Consider the following 16,969-nt stretch of genomic DNA (forward strand, 5'->3'; position numbering starts at 1 on the left):
TGATGAGGATAAAACTAGTTAGATAAGGGTGACGGGCAAGCTTGACAAAGCTGACGAGAGGGAACTGTACCGTCAGCAAGTCTTCAAGGCTGACAGGGGAGTAAAGGAAGAGCACACATGTAACCGGGCATCCTGAAGCTGACGGAAGTAAAATTAGACTGACAGGAGTAATTAGGCAGACGGGAGTAAACTTGGGCAGACGGGGTTATCCTAAACTGACGGCGTGGGTCTACAAGTTGATTGAACTGCCCGTTTACGTATATAAGTAAAATAACTTGCTCTCCGCGTTTCAAGGAACCTAAAGACTCCTATATGGAAAGAATCCCGTAAAATACGCCCAAGAAGACTCCTATAAGGAAAAGACTTCTACTCCAAGGAAGAGAGGTCAACCATCTACTACTATAAAAACCCAAGCACCCTTATAAAACACGGTACGCATAATTTACCCTCTCTAGCACTCTAGAGCAGTGAGAATAGTTCTAACTTGACCTTCGGAGGGTGTTTGGCCGGTACCACACCGGTACTCTCTGCTAGGTTCTTCCTTTTCGTTGTGCAGGTGCCGTTTGATCGTACGAGGAACGTGTGACTCACTGGTGATACTATTTTCAGCTTCATCAGTTGGCGCCGTCTGTGGGAAACGTAGCGCGTTCTCGCTTCCTAGACAAAAGAGTTACATGGTACTCACTCGCTCAATGGCGACAACCAACGACGCTCAAGAAGAAGAAGCCCCTACGACTGCTCTTGAAAGACAGGTGAGGACACTCGCCGCTGCCGTAGAGCGCCTCACCAAACAAAATCACGACCTAGAAGAGCAACTGAGACAGAAGAATGCAGCCCCCAACAACCAAGGAGCAGAGCAAGAGGGAACTAGCGCCGACAGGAGAAATCAGGAAGGCCCCCAGGCCAGCAACGCCCCGAGCAAACCAGAACGGCAGAACACGAGCATCCCCTCCCTCGCAGAGATTGCTCCGCCACTTGTTATCGCGGAGATGCAGGCCATGAAGGAACAAATGGAGGTTATGATGAATGCTCTCAAGGGACGAGTATCAAGCGACCTGGACGACCTTGTCAACCGAACTGACTCGCCGTTCACCGCCACCGTCAACTCCTACCCTTTACCAAGCAAATTCCGCATGCCACAAATAGACAGTTATGACGGGGTCAAGGACCCGCTGGACCACCTGGAGACCTTCAAGACCCTAATGCACCTTCAAGGAGTAGCGGACGCCATCATGTGTAGGGCCTTCCCCACAACATTGAAGGGCGCAGCGAGAATTTGGTTCGGCCGACTGGCACCAAACTCCATCGGCACCTTCAAAGAGCTCAGCGCTCAGTTTACCGCACACTTCATTGGAGGCCATCGATACAAGAAGTCTACAGCGTGCTTGATGAGCATGAAACAGCGAGAAGATGAAACTTTAAGGGCTTACATCTCCCGCTTCAACAAAGAGGCACTCTCAGTCGACGAAGCCGACGATAAGATCCTTGTTGCGGCATTCACGAATGGCTTGAAGAAGGGAAAGTTTTTGTTTTCCCTATACAAAAACGACCCTAAGACCATGTCGGAAGTTCTTTACCGCGCCACGAAGTATATGAACGCTGAAGATGCCCTACTAGCTCGGGAAGAGAAGCCCAGGAAAAGAGAACGACAGGAAGACAATCGGCAGGACCAAGGCCGCAAGAAGACAAGAACAGGAGACCGGAGGGAAGAAAGACGCCCTAGACCAATGGGGGGAAGATTCACGAGCTTCACTCCGCTAACAGCCCCGGTGGATCAAGTCCTTATGCAAATCAAGGACGAAGAGGCTCTGACGTTCCCAGGAAAACTGAAGAGCGACCCCAACAAACGTTCCAGGGATAAGTATTGCCATTTCCACCGCGACCACGGCCACGACACGGCTGATTGCTATGACCTCAAGCAGCAGATTGAGGCCCTCATCAGACAAGGAAAGCTGCAAAGATTCGTTAGCAAGGAGAGAGCGGATCCCCCCGCACAAGACCAGCACCCCCGACGGGACAATGAGCGACCGAGGCCTCCGATCGGGGATATCAGGATGATCGTAGGGGGAACGGCTGCCGCCGGGTCATCCAAGAAAGCCCGCAAGACCTATCTTCGGATGGTACAAAATGTTCAGCTGACGGGAGTCGTGCCAAAAATAGCACGGAGAGAAGGTCCCATAATCGGATTCTCAGAGGAAGACGCGCGACGCCTTCACCATCCACATGACGATGCGCTCGTCGTCAGCCTGCGTGTGGGGGACTACAACATGCACTGGGTGCTGGTCGACAATGGCAGTTCAGCAGATATTCTATACTATACAGCGTTCCAGCAGATGAGGATCGACAGAGAGCGGTTGATCCCAACCAACGCCCCGCTTGTTGGCTTCGGCGGGAGCCGGGTATTCCCATTAGGCGCAGTCACATTATCCGTCATTGTAGGCGATTACCCTCAGCAAATAGCCAGGGACGTGACATTCTTGGTGGTCGATTGCTCATCAGCCTACAACGCTATCCTCGAGCGACCCACGCTCAACTCATGGAAGGCAGTAACTTCCACCTATCACCTAATGATCAAGTTCCCGACTGATTACGGAGTAGGCGAGCTGCGCGGGAGTCAGATGGCCGCACGCGAATGCTACATAGCCATGATGGAAATGGAGGATCAGGTTCAGGCTTTAAGCATAGAAGAGCGCCGGACGGTAACAGAGCCGGTCGAGAAGTTGGAAGAGATACCCCTTGACAATTCCGATCCTAGTCGAACGACCAAAATCGAAACGCTCGCTAACACCACGATCCGTCAGGAGCTCATAACCTTCCTCAGACGCAATCAGGACGTATTCGCGTGGGATCATGAAGATATGCCGGGAATAGATCCTTCAGTCATGGTGCATAGGTTGAACGTATCGCCTGCCTTTCCACCTATCAGACAGAAGAAGAGAGTGTTTGCCCCCGAGCGAGACCGAGCCATAGCAGAAGAAGTCAGAAAGCTACGGGAAGCAAGTTTTATTAGAGAAGTATACTATCCCGACTGGTTAGCAAATGTGGTGATGGTCAAGAAGGCAAGCGGGAAATGGCGGATGTGCGTGGACTTCACCGATCTCAATAAGGCCTGCCCCAAGGATAGCTACCCCCTCCCGAGGGTCGATATCCTAGTAGACTCCACGGCTTAACACCAGCTGCTGAGCTTTATGGACGCCTTCTCGGGGTACAACCAAATCCGAATGCATGAAGCCGACCAAGAGAAAACGTCGTTCGTAACCAGCCAAGGCCTCTTCTGTTACAAGGTGATGCCCTTCGGCCTAAAAAACGCAGGCGCAACGTACCAGAGACTCATGAACAAAATGTTCGCGCAGCAGATTGGGAGGAATGTCCAAGTCTATGTGGACGATATGTTGGTGAAGAGCCGAAGGGAGGAAGATCATCTGGGAGATCTCAAAGAAACATTCGACACACTTCGCTCCTACAATATGAAGCTCAATCCAGGAAAGTGTGCCTTTGGGGTAACGACAGGAAAATTCTTAGGATTCATGGTGTCTCAGAGGGGCATCGAAGCAAATTCGGACAAGATCCAGGCCATCCTGGATATGGCACCACCAAGAAATGTGAAGGAGGTGCAAAGCCTCAACGGAAAGATAGCAGCACTAAACAGGTTCGTGTCAAGGGCCACGGACAAGTGTTTACCCTTCTTCCGAACATTGAAGAAATCCTTCGAGTGGACTGACGAATGCCAACAAGCTTTCGAAGAATTGAAGGCTTACCTCTCCTCCCCACCATTACTAAGCCCGTCGCAGCCAGGAGAGGAGCTTTTTCTCTATCTAGCCGTCTCCCCCGCAGCAGTTAGCGCGGCCTTAATCAGAGAAGAAGAGAAAGTGCAAAAGCCCGTGTACTACGCAAGCCGCGCGCTTCATGGGGCCGAAGAAAGATACCCGCCCATGGAAAAACTTGCCTTTGCATTGGTTACGGCAGCCCGCAAACTCAAACCATACTTCCAAGCCCATACGGTGAACATCCTGACTGACAAGCCTTTAAGGCGAGCAATGAGCAGTCCCGAGGCCGCGGGACGATTGGCACTATGGGCCATAGAACTGAGCGAATTTGATATTCAATACCGCCCACGGACTGCCATCAAAGGACAGGTCGTCGCCGACTTTATAGCTGAGTTCACTCATGATGAAGACAAGGGGGCAGCAGAGTCCCCTCAATGGAGCATATATACGAACGGGTCATCTAACAGACAAGCCGCAGGGGCCGGCATTGTGCTATTATCGCCCGAAGGAGACACCATTGAATGTATGGTCCGTCTTGATTTCCCTGCCACTAACAATGAATCAGAGTATGAGGCTCTGATAGCAGGGCTCGACCTTGCCAAAGCGGCAGGAGCTGCGAGGGTAGTCATCTATTGCGATTCACAGGTCATCACTAACCAAATAAATGGAGACTATGAGTGCAAGGGCGAAAAGATGAAGAAGTACCTTGGTGAAGTAAAGGCGAGAGTGGATGACCTAGAAGCTAAAGTCGTCCAAATTCCTAGAGAAGAAAACGAGCGAGCCGACCGCCTCGCGAAAGCCGCCTCAGCAGAACAAATGGTCATCCCTGGTAATGTACTCTCCTTCATACAGCTTTCTCCACTAATAAACCTCAGCAACATGCAGGAAATATGCTCCGACAGAAGCTGGGCGACGCCGTTAGTTTCATACTTGAAAAACGGGGTCTTACCAGACGAGAAGGAAGCAGCAAGGAGACTTAAGGTCCAGGTGGCGAGGTTCGTCCTAATAAAAGACGTCCTTTACAAAAGAGGTTTCTCCCGACCATATTTAAGATGCTTGGGTACGGAAGAGGCAGACTACGTCATGAGAGAGGTACATGAAGGAATCTGCGGAAACCACTCAGGGTCCAGATCGTTGGTACACAAGCTGGTGCGAGCAGGGTACTTTTGGCCCACCATGCAGAAGGACGCCGAAGCCTATGTCAGGGCCTGTGACAAGTGCCAAAGGTTCAGCAACATTATTAGGCAACCAACCGAAGAGCTGACCCCAATGACGGCCCCGTGGCCGTTCGCACAGTGGGGCTTAGATATTATGGGACCCTTCCCTACAGCAGCACGACAGCTAAAGTTTCTGGTGGTAGGCATCGACTATTTCACAAAATGGGTAGAAGCCGAAGCTTTGGCCACAATTACGGAGAAAAACGTACGAAGCTTTGTTTGGAGATGCATCATATGCAGGTTTGGCATTCCTAGAGTCTTCGTCTCGGACAACGGACGGCAATTCGACAACGACTCATTTCGAGATTTCTGCTCGCAACTAGGAATAAAGAACCACTATTCCTCCCCCGCCCACCCTCAAGCTAATGGCCAAGTCGAAGTAACGAACCGATCCTTGCTCAAGATTATCAAGACTCGGCTCGAGGGGGCAAAGGGTATATGGCCCGATGAATTGCCAAGCGTGTTATAGGCTTACAGGACGACAGCAAGAACACCCACAGGAGAAACACCATTCCGGCTGACGTACGGAGGCGAAGCAGTCATTCCAGCAGAAGTTGGGCTCGCAAGCTACAGGGTGCACAACCACGACGGGAACAAAAATGACGAAGCTATGCGACTACAGTTGGACCTGATAGATGAAATCAGGGCAATAGCAGAACAAAGGCTCGCTCGGTACCAGGACCGTATGGCTAAACATTACAACTCCCGGGTTCGACACAGGGACTTCCAGGTTGGAGACCTTGTTCTTAGAAAGGTCATGGGAGCCGCTAGGGACCCTACCCAAGGGAAACTCGGCCCCAATTGGGAAGGACCCTACAGAGTCACGTCATGGCAAAGGAAAGGCACGTACCATCTAGAGACGTTGGAAGGAAGGAAACTGCCGCACCCATGGAACACCGAGCACTTACGAAAATACTACCAGTAGGAGCGACAGCACGAAGTTGAACTTTTTCTTATTTTATTTTACATTCCGGCAAGACTTTAGTCTCACTCCTCAGAACTATCATTTACTTTAATTTTTTGCAATAATTCTTCTTTTTAGCCCAAGGGGCAGGATTTACTTTTAATTACTTTTTGAATGCATGGTAATAAGAGGAGTTTTTTCAGAAATTACTAGTGTATTTTTTCTACGATCTAGTAAGTCCGCAACCAAAACCACTAAATCCATAACATATGGACCAAAAAAAATGTCAAAGACATCAAGGCTAAGGCTGACGGTCCGGGAAATCTTAAAAGCCGACGGGCCATGAAAGATGTCAAATACATCAAGGCTTAAAAGGCTGACGGGCCAAAAAGATGTCAAAGACATCAAGGCTAAGGCCGACGGTCCGGGAAATCTTAAAAGCCGACGGGCTATGAAAGATGTCAAATACATCAAGGCTTAAAAGGCTGATGGACCAAGAAAGATGTCAAAGACATCAAGGCTAAGGCCGAAGGTCCGGGAAATCTTAAAGGCCGACGGGCCATGAAAGATGTCAAATACATCAAGGCTTAAAAGGCTGACGGACCAAGAAAGATGTCAAAGACATCAAGGCTAAGGCTGACGGGCCATGAAAGATGTTAAAATACATCAAGGCTTAAAAAGCTGACGAGCCAAAAAGGTGTCAAAAACATCAAAGGTAAGGCCGACGGTCCAAAAAATCTCTAAAAAGCCGACGGTCTAAAAGATGAAACAATCATCATAGGGACAAGGTCCTAAAAAAAAAGGGGGGATGTTAAAAACATCAAGTCCTAAGAAACTGACGAGCTAAAATGATGTTAAAAACATCGAAGCTAGAAGCTAAAAAGGCTGACGACCATTAGATGAAGCAATCATCGTATGGACGTAGCCCTCAAACCAAGACATACAATAATGAGTCATCAAAATGACGGATTTAAGAGATTGACGACCTTAAAACAGTAGCAAGGGCTGTAGACCAACGGTCATCAAGCCGACGGAGCTTAAGGCCTAGGCATGACATTCATGCCAACGGGGGCTTCCAACAGTGCAAAATAGCTGACGTAATCCAAGTAGACGAGAATAATTACCAAAATTTCGTCTAAGGCCACCATCAACAAAGGGATATAAAAGTTACGGAAATTAAACACAACTATACACAAACAAAAGCCCAAGGGAAACAAAGAGAACACTTAAAGATTGTTTGAAAATTACAACTACAACTGTTTTATACATAGCCAAAATACAAAATAAGAGCTAAGGGGCAGGAACATCAGCATTCTTGCCGTCAGCATCCACAATCACAGCAGGAGAATCAGAAGCAGCAGGATTAGCAGCAGGCTGAGCCAGGACCACGCTGTCGTCGCGCCTCGGAGTAGACTGACGGAGGCTGTCGTCTCCATCACCCATGGTGATCCCGGATAAATCCAACTCCGGGTAGGCCGACGCGACTTGCTGAAGGCAGTCTTCAAACCCGGTGCCATAATATTCGCCACACGAGTCAAAGAAAGCCTGCGACGCTTTGAAATCTCTGATCGCGTCAGCCTCTGCCGTCTGCAGCTTTTCGCCCAGAGCCGTCACCTCTTCCTGGAGTTTATCACTCCGACTACTGCTCTCCGTCAGCTTCTCCTTAACTTCTTGCAGCTCCATGTTGAGGGTACGGACGGCATCCTTGTACTGAGCTTGCTGGTTCAACAGGCTTTTATTGTGACTGCGGACTCGAGTGACGACCCCCTCCTTCGCCACACAACGATCTTGAAGGGCCTTGACACGAACCAAGGCCTAAGAAAACACATCCGTCAGTTGAAAAGTATACCAAAGCAAAGCAAAGCTTCCCCAAACAAAATTTTAGTAAACATACCCTGGTAAGGTCAAAAAGGGCTGACGCCCCTAGTTCCTCCGTCCCCACCTGGTCACAAGGTTCAATATCCGTCGGTTTAATCAGGGACCCAACCTCCCCGACGGCATAATCCTTGTGGGTCAGGAGACGGCAGGGGCCCTCGCTGACGGGACCGGCAGAAGTCATCACCCCCTTGCCCGCACCATGACTAGGCTTGGGAAGGGACTTCTCCTTCAGTGGTTCGTCCCTTGGAGTGACGGCAGCTTTCTTTAAGGGACGGCTGTCATCACCGTCAGGCGTCCTCTTCGTCGACTTAGCGACGACCTTTGGAGTTGACGAGGCCTCCCCTGCTGCCTCCTTATTCTTTCTCTCCTCCTTCTGACGGGCTGCGGCGGCCCTTATCCTTTGCTTCGCAGAGTCCATTTCTACAACACAAAGAACACCATTAAGGTAGGTAACGGAGGAATAAAAAACTGACGGGATAAATTAAAGCCTACTCACGACGGCGTGCAAATTCTTCCAACTTTCGAGCTTCCGCTGACGGATCTGGACCCCCACAGTATAAGTGAAGGGTGTCGAGGGTGATCAAATCCCTACACTTACGTTCTTCCAAAGGAATTTCCAGAATCCGTTGGATAAACTCCTCCTGCTCGTCAGTTATGTGAGGACGGGTATAAGCTGAAAGAAATAAAAAGTATTGTTAGCATCGCCTCAGAAAACACACGAGCCTCATAGCTGACGGGATTAACCTGAATCCCTGACGAAGGCCCAGGTATTGTCAAAGTAACCACGGGGCATCGTCGCCCACTCCTCCTGACGGCAAACCCAATCCGTCCCCTCAACAAAAAAGTACCGACTCTTCCAGTTCCTGTTTGAGTCTGGCATATCTGACACTAGCCTTAGGCCTTTCTCCCTGGCATTAAAATGATACGTCCCCTTAGACGAGGCGATGTGGTGAGGCCTATAACAATGAAAGAATTCTTCTAAAGTGAGCTGACGGTGTCCTCCGCTAAGACTGCCCCAAAGGATTTCAGATCCTATAAAAGTCCTCCAGGCGTTTGGGGCGATCTGGGTGACGGATATTCCAAGGAAGTCAGCAAGCTGACGGTGTAGAGCCGTCAACGGTAATCTCAGACCGGCAGCAAACATGGCGTCATACATGCCAACGTCAGCTGTCCTCCCGGAGTAACACCTCTCATTCTCTGTAGGGAGACGGAGGGGAATGTGGTCTGGAATTTGATAACGAACCCGTAACTCCCTAAAAACTTTGTCGCTCATCCCAGGCGAAAATTTGTTGACGGCCCAATCCTCAGGAAGAATGAAGGGACGATTATCTCCGGGACCCTCTGAGGTCCCTTCACTGGATCTCTCATCCCCGTCACTGTCCTCTCCGTCAACATCCACTCCATCCTCGCCATTTCCATCCCCTCTTCCCACATCCTCATCTCCCTCAGCAAAACTCTCATCGTCGTCAGGAGATTGGGCTGACGACCCTCTCTCTGACGGAAGGGAGAAGTTTGACTCATCTCCAGAGCCAAAGGTTTCGTCGTAGCCCGCTCCTTCGCGGACTGACGACTCCTCACAAGACGCGTTACTCGACATCTGACTACCTACAAGTGACGGGCTTAAGCTAAGTACCTAGGCTGACGACCATACTAATGAGGCAAAATAACAAAGGGAAAAGAAGAAGGAAGGAAAGAAAAAATGAAAACTTACCGGTATGAAGGCTTTCTGGACGACTCTAAAAGACAGCGCCAAATAAACCGACGGAAGTAAAGCTGACGAAAGGGGGGCGACGGTCTTTCTCTCCACAAGATCAGCAAGAATGAAATAGTGAAAAATGAGGGGAGGTGCTGTTTATATATATAAAAAAAATGGCGCGAAAGACGAAGCGACGTCTCGTCGAATGCAAAGCCAATAGGAGCAAGCCACCTGTCCAAGGCATTAAATGCACAAAATCCACGCGAACGATATCCCAGTAAAACAAACTCCACAACCCGTCAGTACAAAGTCTGACGGAGGTATGGAGTAGGGGGCAAGTGATGAGGATAAAACTAGTTAGATAAGGGTGACGGGCAAGCTTGACAAAGCTGACGAGAGGGAACTGTACCGTCAGCATGTCTTCAAGACTGACGGGGGAGTAAAGGAAGAGCACACATGTAACCGGGCATCCTGAAGCTGACGGAAGTAAAATTAGACTGACAGGAGTAATTAGGCAGACGGGAGTAAAACTTGGGCAGACGGGGTTATCCTAAACTGACGGCGTGGGTCTACAAGTTGATTGACCTGCCCGTTTACGTATATAAGTAAAATAACTTGCTCTCCGCGTTTCAAGGAACCTAAAGACTCCTATATGGAAAGAATCCCGTAAAATACGCCCAAGAAGACTCCTATAAGGAAAAGACTTCTACTCCAAGGAAGAGAGGTCAACCATCTACTACTATAAAAACCCAAGCACCCTCACAAAACAAGGTACGCATAATTTACCCTCTCTAGCACTCTAGAGCAGTGAGAATAGTTCTAACTTGACCTTCGGAGGGTGTTTGGCCGGTACCACACCGGTACTCTCTGCTAGGTTCTTCCTTTTCGTTGTGCAGGTGCCGTTTGATCGTACGAGGAACGTGTGACTCACTGGTGATACTATTTTCGGCATCATCAACTAAAACTATAATCACAATTTTTGCCACAGTTTAATGACCATGGCAAGGTGTAAATCATGGAGCAAGCATTAATAGCTTGGCTTTCTTTCATTGGATCTCAGTGCTACTGTATTATATAAACAAATCATTTTCCATGTTCCTGACTCCTGAGACTTCTGAGTCTGAGCAGGCCGAGCACAAGACTGATCATATAAATATGGGCATCCCTTCTTTCAGTGTCTCCATGCACCTAGTGCTCTTTTCCATACTCATCTACCTAAGCATTTGGGGTGAAGCAGCTGAATACCGCTACCATTTCTGTTCAAACCAAACCACTTTCTCCCCCAATAGCACCTACCAGTCTAACCTCAACAACCTCCTCTCTTTCCTTAACACAAATTCCACGCGTGAAGCCGGTTTCTACAACACCACCGTGGGTCAAACTCAAACCCCAGAGAACACAGTTTACGGCCTCTTCCTCTGCCGCGGTGACCTCGCCACCATTGAGTGCCAAGACTGCGTGTCAACAGCAACCAAAGAGATTGTTCAGCAGTACTGCCCAGAAGAAAAAGTGGCCGTGGTATGGTATGATGAATGCATGTTACGCTACTCAAATCGATCATTCTTCTCCGTCATGGAAGACGAGCCGAGTAAGATTCTGTGGAACTTGTTGGATATAACAGAGCCGGATCGATTCATTCAGCTAGCGGAAAAAACATTGAGTGACTTGGTGCCGGGGGCGGCAGCAAATGCTTCGTCCGGTGCTAAAAGATTTGGTACCAAAGAAACCAAATTTACTGACTCGCAAACACTATACAACCTTGTACAGTGCCTCCCTGACCTATCCAGCTTTGATTGCAATAGGTGTCTTCGGGAAGCCATAACAAACTTGTCCAAATCTTTTGGTGGAAAGAGAGGGGGTCGAGTTCTGAATCCTAGTTGTAACGTTAGGTATGAAGTTTTCGCGTTTTACCATGTACAAGCTGCTGCCGCACCGGGACCTGGACCAAAAGGTACATATTCTATCAAGATGATGTTTATTGGAAAGGATTTTTTTTATTTTTATTTAGTTCATGAGGCAAATTCTTAATTTTATTGTATTAAAAATATAAACAATTATAGACTAAACAATTGTGTCCAGTATACAGTGTACAATATGTAGTGTACATTACGCTTTTTGCAAGGGTATACTTTTATTTAGGGTATAATGTAAGATTTATACTGTTAGTACAATGTAAACCTATTAATGTCCTAAAGGTATTTATTAATTAAACATTTATTATTACGTTGTCTAAACTTTTTATTAATTTTGTATTTTGAAAATTCCATAGTTAGACTATATGTTTCAAATGTTGTTAAGAATCACATCAAATTTTGTGTTAATAAGATATTATTTACTATTCAATATATAAACTAATATTTTATGTATAATTTTAAAACACAAAAACATTAATTTCAAACATTTTATAGATGAGATTGTTATTGATCTCTATCACTTAAAAATTTCTCAAACATAGAGGATATTATAATAAAATGTAATTCAACAATGAATTTTTCAAAATTTACATCAAATATAACACTCATAAAAATTTAAAACTCATAAAAATTAATTAAAAATTTATTTGAATGCATTAAATTAAAATTCATAAAACATTTTAAAAGACAAATTCTAACATTAAAAAACCTTTTCAAGCATAACAATCCAACAATTCAAGTTATAAGAAGTATAAAAACAATTCAAACATAACAATACAACAATTAAAAAATATAAACAACATAAATATAAGAACATAAAAGTATAAGTTCAATAATACGATAAAAAAAAAATCATAAATTTATAATTAGAAGGCTAAAAACATTTGTTTATTGTCTTATAAAAAACTTGTAAAATATTGTTTTAATTATTTAAATATAAATGCGGCAGGTGCGGGAAAAAACGTTAATCCCCCATCCTCGTCCCATTTGTCATGCAGGGCAGGTAAAACCCTCCCATTAAGGGCTAGTGAGGCGGGTAATTGCAACTACGGAATTATATTGCCATTCCTAACTCTGGGATTTCTTCGATGGCGTCATTTATTTATTCTTTCAGCTTTCTACTTTTCTTCTCTAGCTTGTACGACACGCACAAGACGATAGATACATCCTTCAGAAATTTGGCTTGACTTTTGCACATAAAAGCTGACTTCATTTACTTGACAAACTTCTCTCACAAGCTCATCGAAGGTGCTTTGACAAAGAGTGTGGGCTGGACTTGTGGGCATCGGCACCCAACAGTTTTTGTGGGTGTTTAATCATATTCTTAGTAGGCTAGTTTGACTAGCTAGACGAGAATGCTCTAAAAAGTCAAGTATACTAGCGAAGCCAATATGGTCCTATGGTATAATAGTGCTTTAAGCATTTCTTATAACTGACTATTAACTATTCTCAATAAAACATGATATTGTTTTTGCAGGGAAAGGCAAAAGCTCAAAGGTAATAGCTATCGTAATTGCTGTTACAATTGCTGCCTCTGTGCTGCTAGTCATTCTGCTTTACTGTTTCCGAAGGAGGAGAGCAAGAATGAAGTCCAATGATATAAAAGAAGAGAATACTAAAAAATCTGATGGCCTCCTCAATTATCAAGGTATGCAAGTGGAATCCTTTCATTAACGATGTATTTCAAGCCGCACGTGAGGGAATGTTAAAAGCTATATAAATTAGAATGTGAAAAGTTAATAAATATCTTAAGAAAATTGGCTAATGAACTTTTTTTTTTCTTTTTTTCTTTTTTATAAAAAAATTATGGAAATAGAAAAAAAAAAATTAAAGAGCTTTTATATTTTTTATAAAAGTGATATTAAAATTTTTAAAAAATGATTTATTAACAAATATTCTAAGAATACCCATTAACAAAACTCTTTTCCTTGTATAAAGATTATATTGAATATGTATAAACACTCACCTCTATCATGTCTGCAAACAATGCTCTTTGTAGTGTAATCTCTTACGTTTATTTATTTTTGGATCTTTAGCTGCAAGTGAAATAACAACTGTAGAATCCTTGCAATTTGATTTTGGGACAATTGAAGTTGCAACAAATAAATTCTCAGATGACAACAAGATTGGTGAAGGTGGATTTGGTAAAGTTTACAAGGTACGTAGAATCAAAATTCATTTCTTGTGTTTTTTAGTACTCAAAATTAGCAAACATTGCAAATTTTCTGCATATAAATATGAAAAAAAAATTAGAATTTGAAAAGCTTTCAAAGTTGGGATTTTATAAATTCTGCGAAGGGAACTATTCTACAGCCATTCTAAGCATTGGACACATCGTCAAAATTTACTCTAAAGTCCAAACCCCTTGGCGATCAACAATTTAGAAATACTTAATTGAAACGATTAATCACACAATATTGAAAATAATACAGATATAACACAGTAGTATACATATATATATATATATATATATATTTCACAATATACTCTACATATCATCCAAAAATATATATATATATATATATATATAAATAAAATAAGTAATAAAAATATGTTGACATAGAGAATGGAAAACCATACTTCATAGAAAACCGTTGAAGACACTAAAAAGATTCTTTGTCATGTTAAGTCGGCTAGGATTCTTTTTTATGTTGTTTGCGATTCCGAAGGATTCTTTGTCATGTTAAACTCCAAACTGAGTAGAAAAAGAGGTTAAGTCCGAAAGTGTTTCGTATTTGCTTATTGTTTTTTACTTTTTCCTTTTTGTTTCAATTTTTTTGCAAATAATTTAAATTTTAGCCTATTAAAAATAAGCAAGCTTTTATAGATTTTATCACACATTTAACATAAAAGTCACCAAAAGCTATACATTTTGATAAAGACTATTCAAATAAGTTGTCCCAAACATATGAATCAAAGTGTGCTTATAATATTTTTGTCATGCAGGCCAAAGGCTTCTAATTAATGGTAATCTAATACAATCCATACCAATTAACAACTAGGTCCTGAATTTTGTCTGATTGGAGGTTATTTTCACTCAGGGTGTGCTACCTGAAGGGAAGGAAGTGGCAGTTAAAAGGTTCTCAATGAAGTCATTGCAAGGCTTAGAGGAGTTCAAAAATGAGGTCATACTTATAGCAAAACTTCAGCACAAAAATCTTGTGAGGCTATTGGGATGTGGCATAGAGGGAGAGGAAAAGTTGCTTGTATACGAGTTTATGCACAACAAAAGCCTTGATAATTTTATTTTTGGTTTGTTTCTTCCTACATTCTATTTTTTAAGTCTGACAATATTTTGGATTTCTTGTAGACTCCTACCATTCATATTTATACACTATTTCATAACTTAACATTAATATTGAATTTTAGATTCAAAAAGGAGGTTGCAACTTGATTGGAAGACTTACTATGACATAATTAATGGGATTGCTAGAGGACTTCTATATCTTCATGAGGACTCTAGGCTTAAAATCATTCACAGAGACTTGAAGCCTAGTAATGTGTTGTTGGACCATAACATGGTTGCCAAAATATCAGATTTTGGAATGGCGAGGATCTTTTCTGAAAACCAAAATATAGCTAACACCAAAAGAATTGCAGGAACATAGTAAGCCACTTCTTCTTTTATTTCTCTTCTTCTTGGTTTTTTAAATAATAATAATAATGATGTTGGTATCCAAAAAGTGGGTACATGGCTCCAGAATATGCAATGGAAGGAATATTCTCTGTTAAGTCCGATGTCTTCAGCTTTGGTGTAATCTTGCTTGAGATTATTAGTGGCAAAAGGAGTAGTGGCTTCTATCTCACTGAACATTCGCAGACACTCCTTGCATATGTATGTTAACTTTTGTTGGATTGAATTAGAGTTAGACAAAAATGGAAATGGGATAGCATATATGAAATATAACTCCATTTGCAATCTAAATTCATAGGCATGGAGACTATGGAATGAAGATAAAGTGTTAGAGTTCGTGGACAACTTCTTGATAGAATCAGGTTCGACATCAGAAATTGTAAAGTGCATACATATCGGACTTTTGTGTGTTGAGGAAAATCCACAAGACAGACCCACCATGTCAACTGTGATAGTTATGCTGGGAAGTGAATCAATAGCCCTTCCTGAACCAAAACACCCTGCATTTTCAGTGGCTAAATTCATGCCAATGGATGAAATCTCTGTAAATGAGCTAAGTTTTTCTACTATTGTACCAAAATGAACGCTTACAACTGTACAAGATTGCCATTGGTTTTGCAAGATGGTGAACTTAATATTGTACCCTAAATTTCTATGAAATAGGATAGGATATGTATTGGAATTTGTGAAGGAAGATCCAGTTAATTGAGCAAATGATTGTACTGTAAAAACTAAATGGTTATTAAATAATAATGTATTTTGTATAAAAATGTTTTTCAATTTTCAAATTGAAAAAGGAAATTTCAATTATAATCAACAAAAAAGTGATTTTTTGTGTTGAAATTTCTTTTGTAGCTACGAGGAAAATGTCATTTATTATTATTATTTCGATGTCTGTTCCTTTATGGGTTGGGCTTCTCAATAGCGCATTTGATACGTAGGCCGTTGATGAACTGGGGGACATTTGTACAAAATAAACAAGAGACTTGGACATTTTGAGCCGCTATTATTTTCTTGTCATATCTCATAGGTGGGCCTGCAGAATGAATTTGGCAATCTAGAATTTGGATTCAATCAATTACTCACAGTCATTACCCACAAGAAAAAGTGCAAATAGATCTCATAGGCTTTGCCATGTTGTAATGAGCTTATAATTTGAGGCCCGTTAGCTCGCGAAACATTTAGGGTTTCAATCCAAACTTATTAGGCATATAAGGAAAGCCTAAAACACGTTTTCCAAGTCTTGAAGACCTACTCTTGTGTGATTTGTGAGGTAATTGTACCTTCTAACTCTTTCAAGAACCTAATGGAAATTACACAAATATTATTTGTACTGGTGGAGTAAAAGTTGCAGCAAGCTTCAGCTATCAAGTGTATTGAAGATCAAAACATAAACTAGAGATTCATGTTGGAGCAAGCTCACATCAAATAAGTCTGAGGGGTTCATAGCTCAGTTTGGTAACTGTAGTTAGATTTACTACAAATTGGTATTATTGACTGTGAATCTTAATTTGATATAGTGGATTGTTCTCTTGAGATCATTCCCCCCAATTGTTTACCTTGAAATTAGATTGTTTCATTAGTTTTCGTAGGTCATCACATTTTGTATTATTTCAATTTTCACTGTGCACGTTTTCTTGTGATGAATCTTTAACCTAGATCTGAATAATTAACCTAAGTAAGAACTTGGCTAATAAATTAGGTTAAACACTATGTTTTCCAGAGGTCCAAAACTTACAGTAACCCTTTAGCAACTCTTGTGTGGGGGCAAATATTGTCTAAAGATAATATTCAATTGTTCCTCCAAGCCAATCAAAACTTTTGATTTTCTACTAGATCATTTTGTTATTTCATTATATTACTCTTCTAAATTCCCAACGGTGAGTAGATACTGAAACTTAATGGGTAAAATGAAAAACACACAACTGTTCGAAGTTTTTAAATGTGGCATAAATTTATG

General features: G+C 43.1%; 1 protein-coding gene across 3 annotated transcripts; it reads left to right on the forward strand.

Annotated features, from left to right (window-relative positions):
- The first annotated feature begins 10,516 nt into the window (after nucleotides 1–10,516).
- On the forward strand, nucleotides 10,517–15,774 carry LOC115988919 (receptor-like serine/threonine-protein kinase SD1-6). Of its 3 annotated transcripts, none has more exons than XM_031112555.1 (7): nucleotides 10,517–11,413; nucleotides 12,853–13,023; nucleotides 13,412–13,533; nucleotides 14,417–14,627; nucleotides 14,745–14,982; nucleotides 15,060–15,210; nucleotides 15,308–15,774. In XM_031112555.1, exons 1-7 carry the CDS (start codon nucleotides 10,555–10,557, stop codon nucleotides 15,590–15,592), a joined length of 2,037 nt encoding a protein of 678 aa, XP_030968415.1. In that variant the 5' UTR covers nucleotides 10,517–10,554; the 3' UTR covers nucleotides 15,593–15,774. The 3 variants fall into 3 exon arrangements, with proteins under 3 accessions (XP_030968415.1, XP_030968416.1, XP_030968417.1); XM_031112556.1 differs by lacking the exon at nucleotides 10,517–11,413 and adding an exon at nucleotides 12,523–12,777; XM_031112557.1 differs by lacking the exons at nucleotides 10,517–11,413; nucleotides 12,853–13,023 and adding an exon at nucleotides 14,322–14,342 and having other exon boundaries at nucleotides 13,476–13,533.
- Nucleotides 15,775–16,969: the final 1,195 nt, after the last annotated feature.

This window comes from Quercus lobata, chromosome 5 (genome assembly GCF_001633185.2).
Source record: "Quercus lobata isolate SW786 chromosome 5, ValleyOak3.0 Primary Assembly, whole genome shotgun sequence".
Lineage (NCBI taxonomy): Eukaryota > Viridiplantae > Streptophyta > Magnoliopsida > Fagales > Fagaceae > Quercus > Quercus lobata.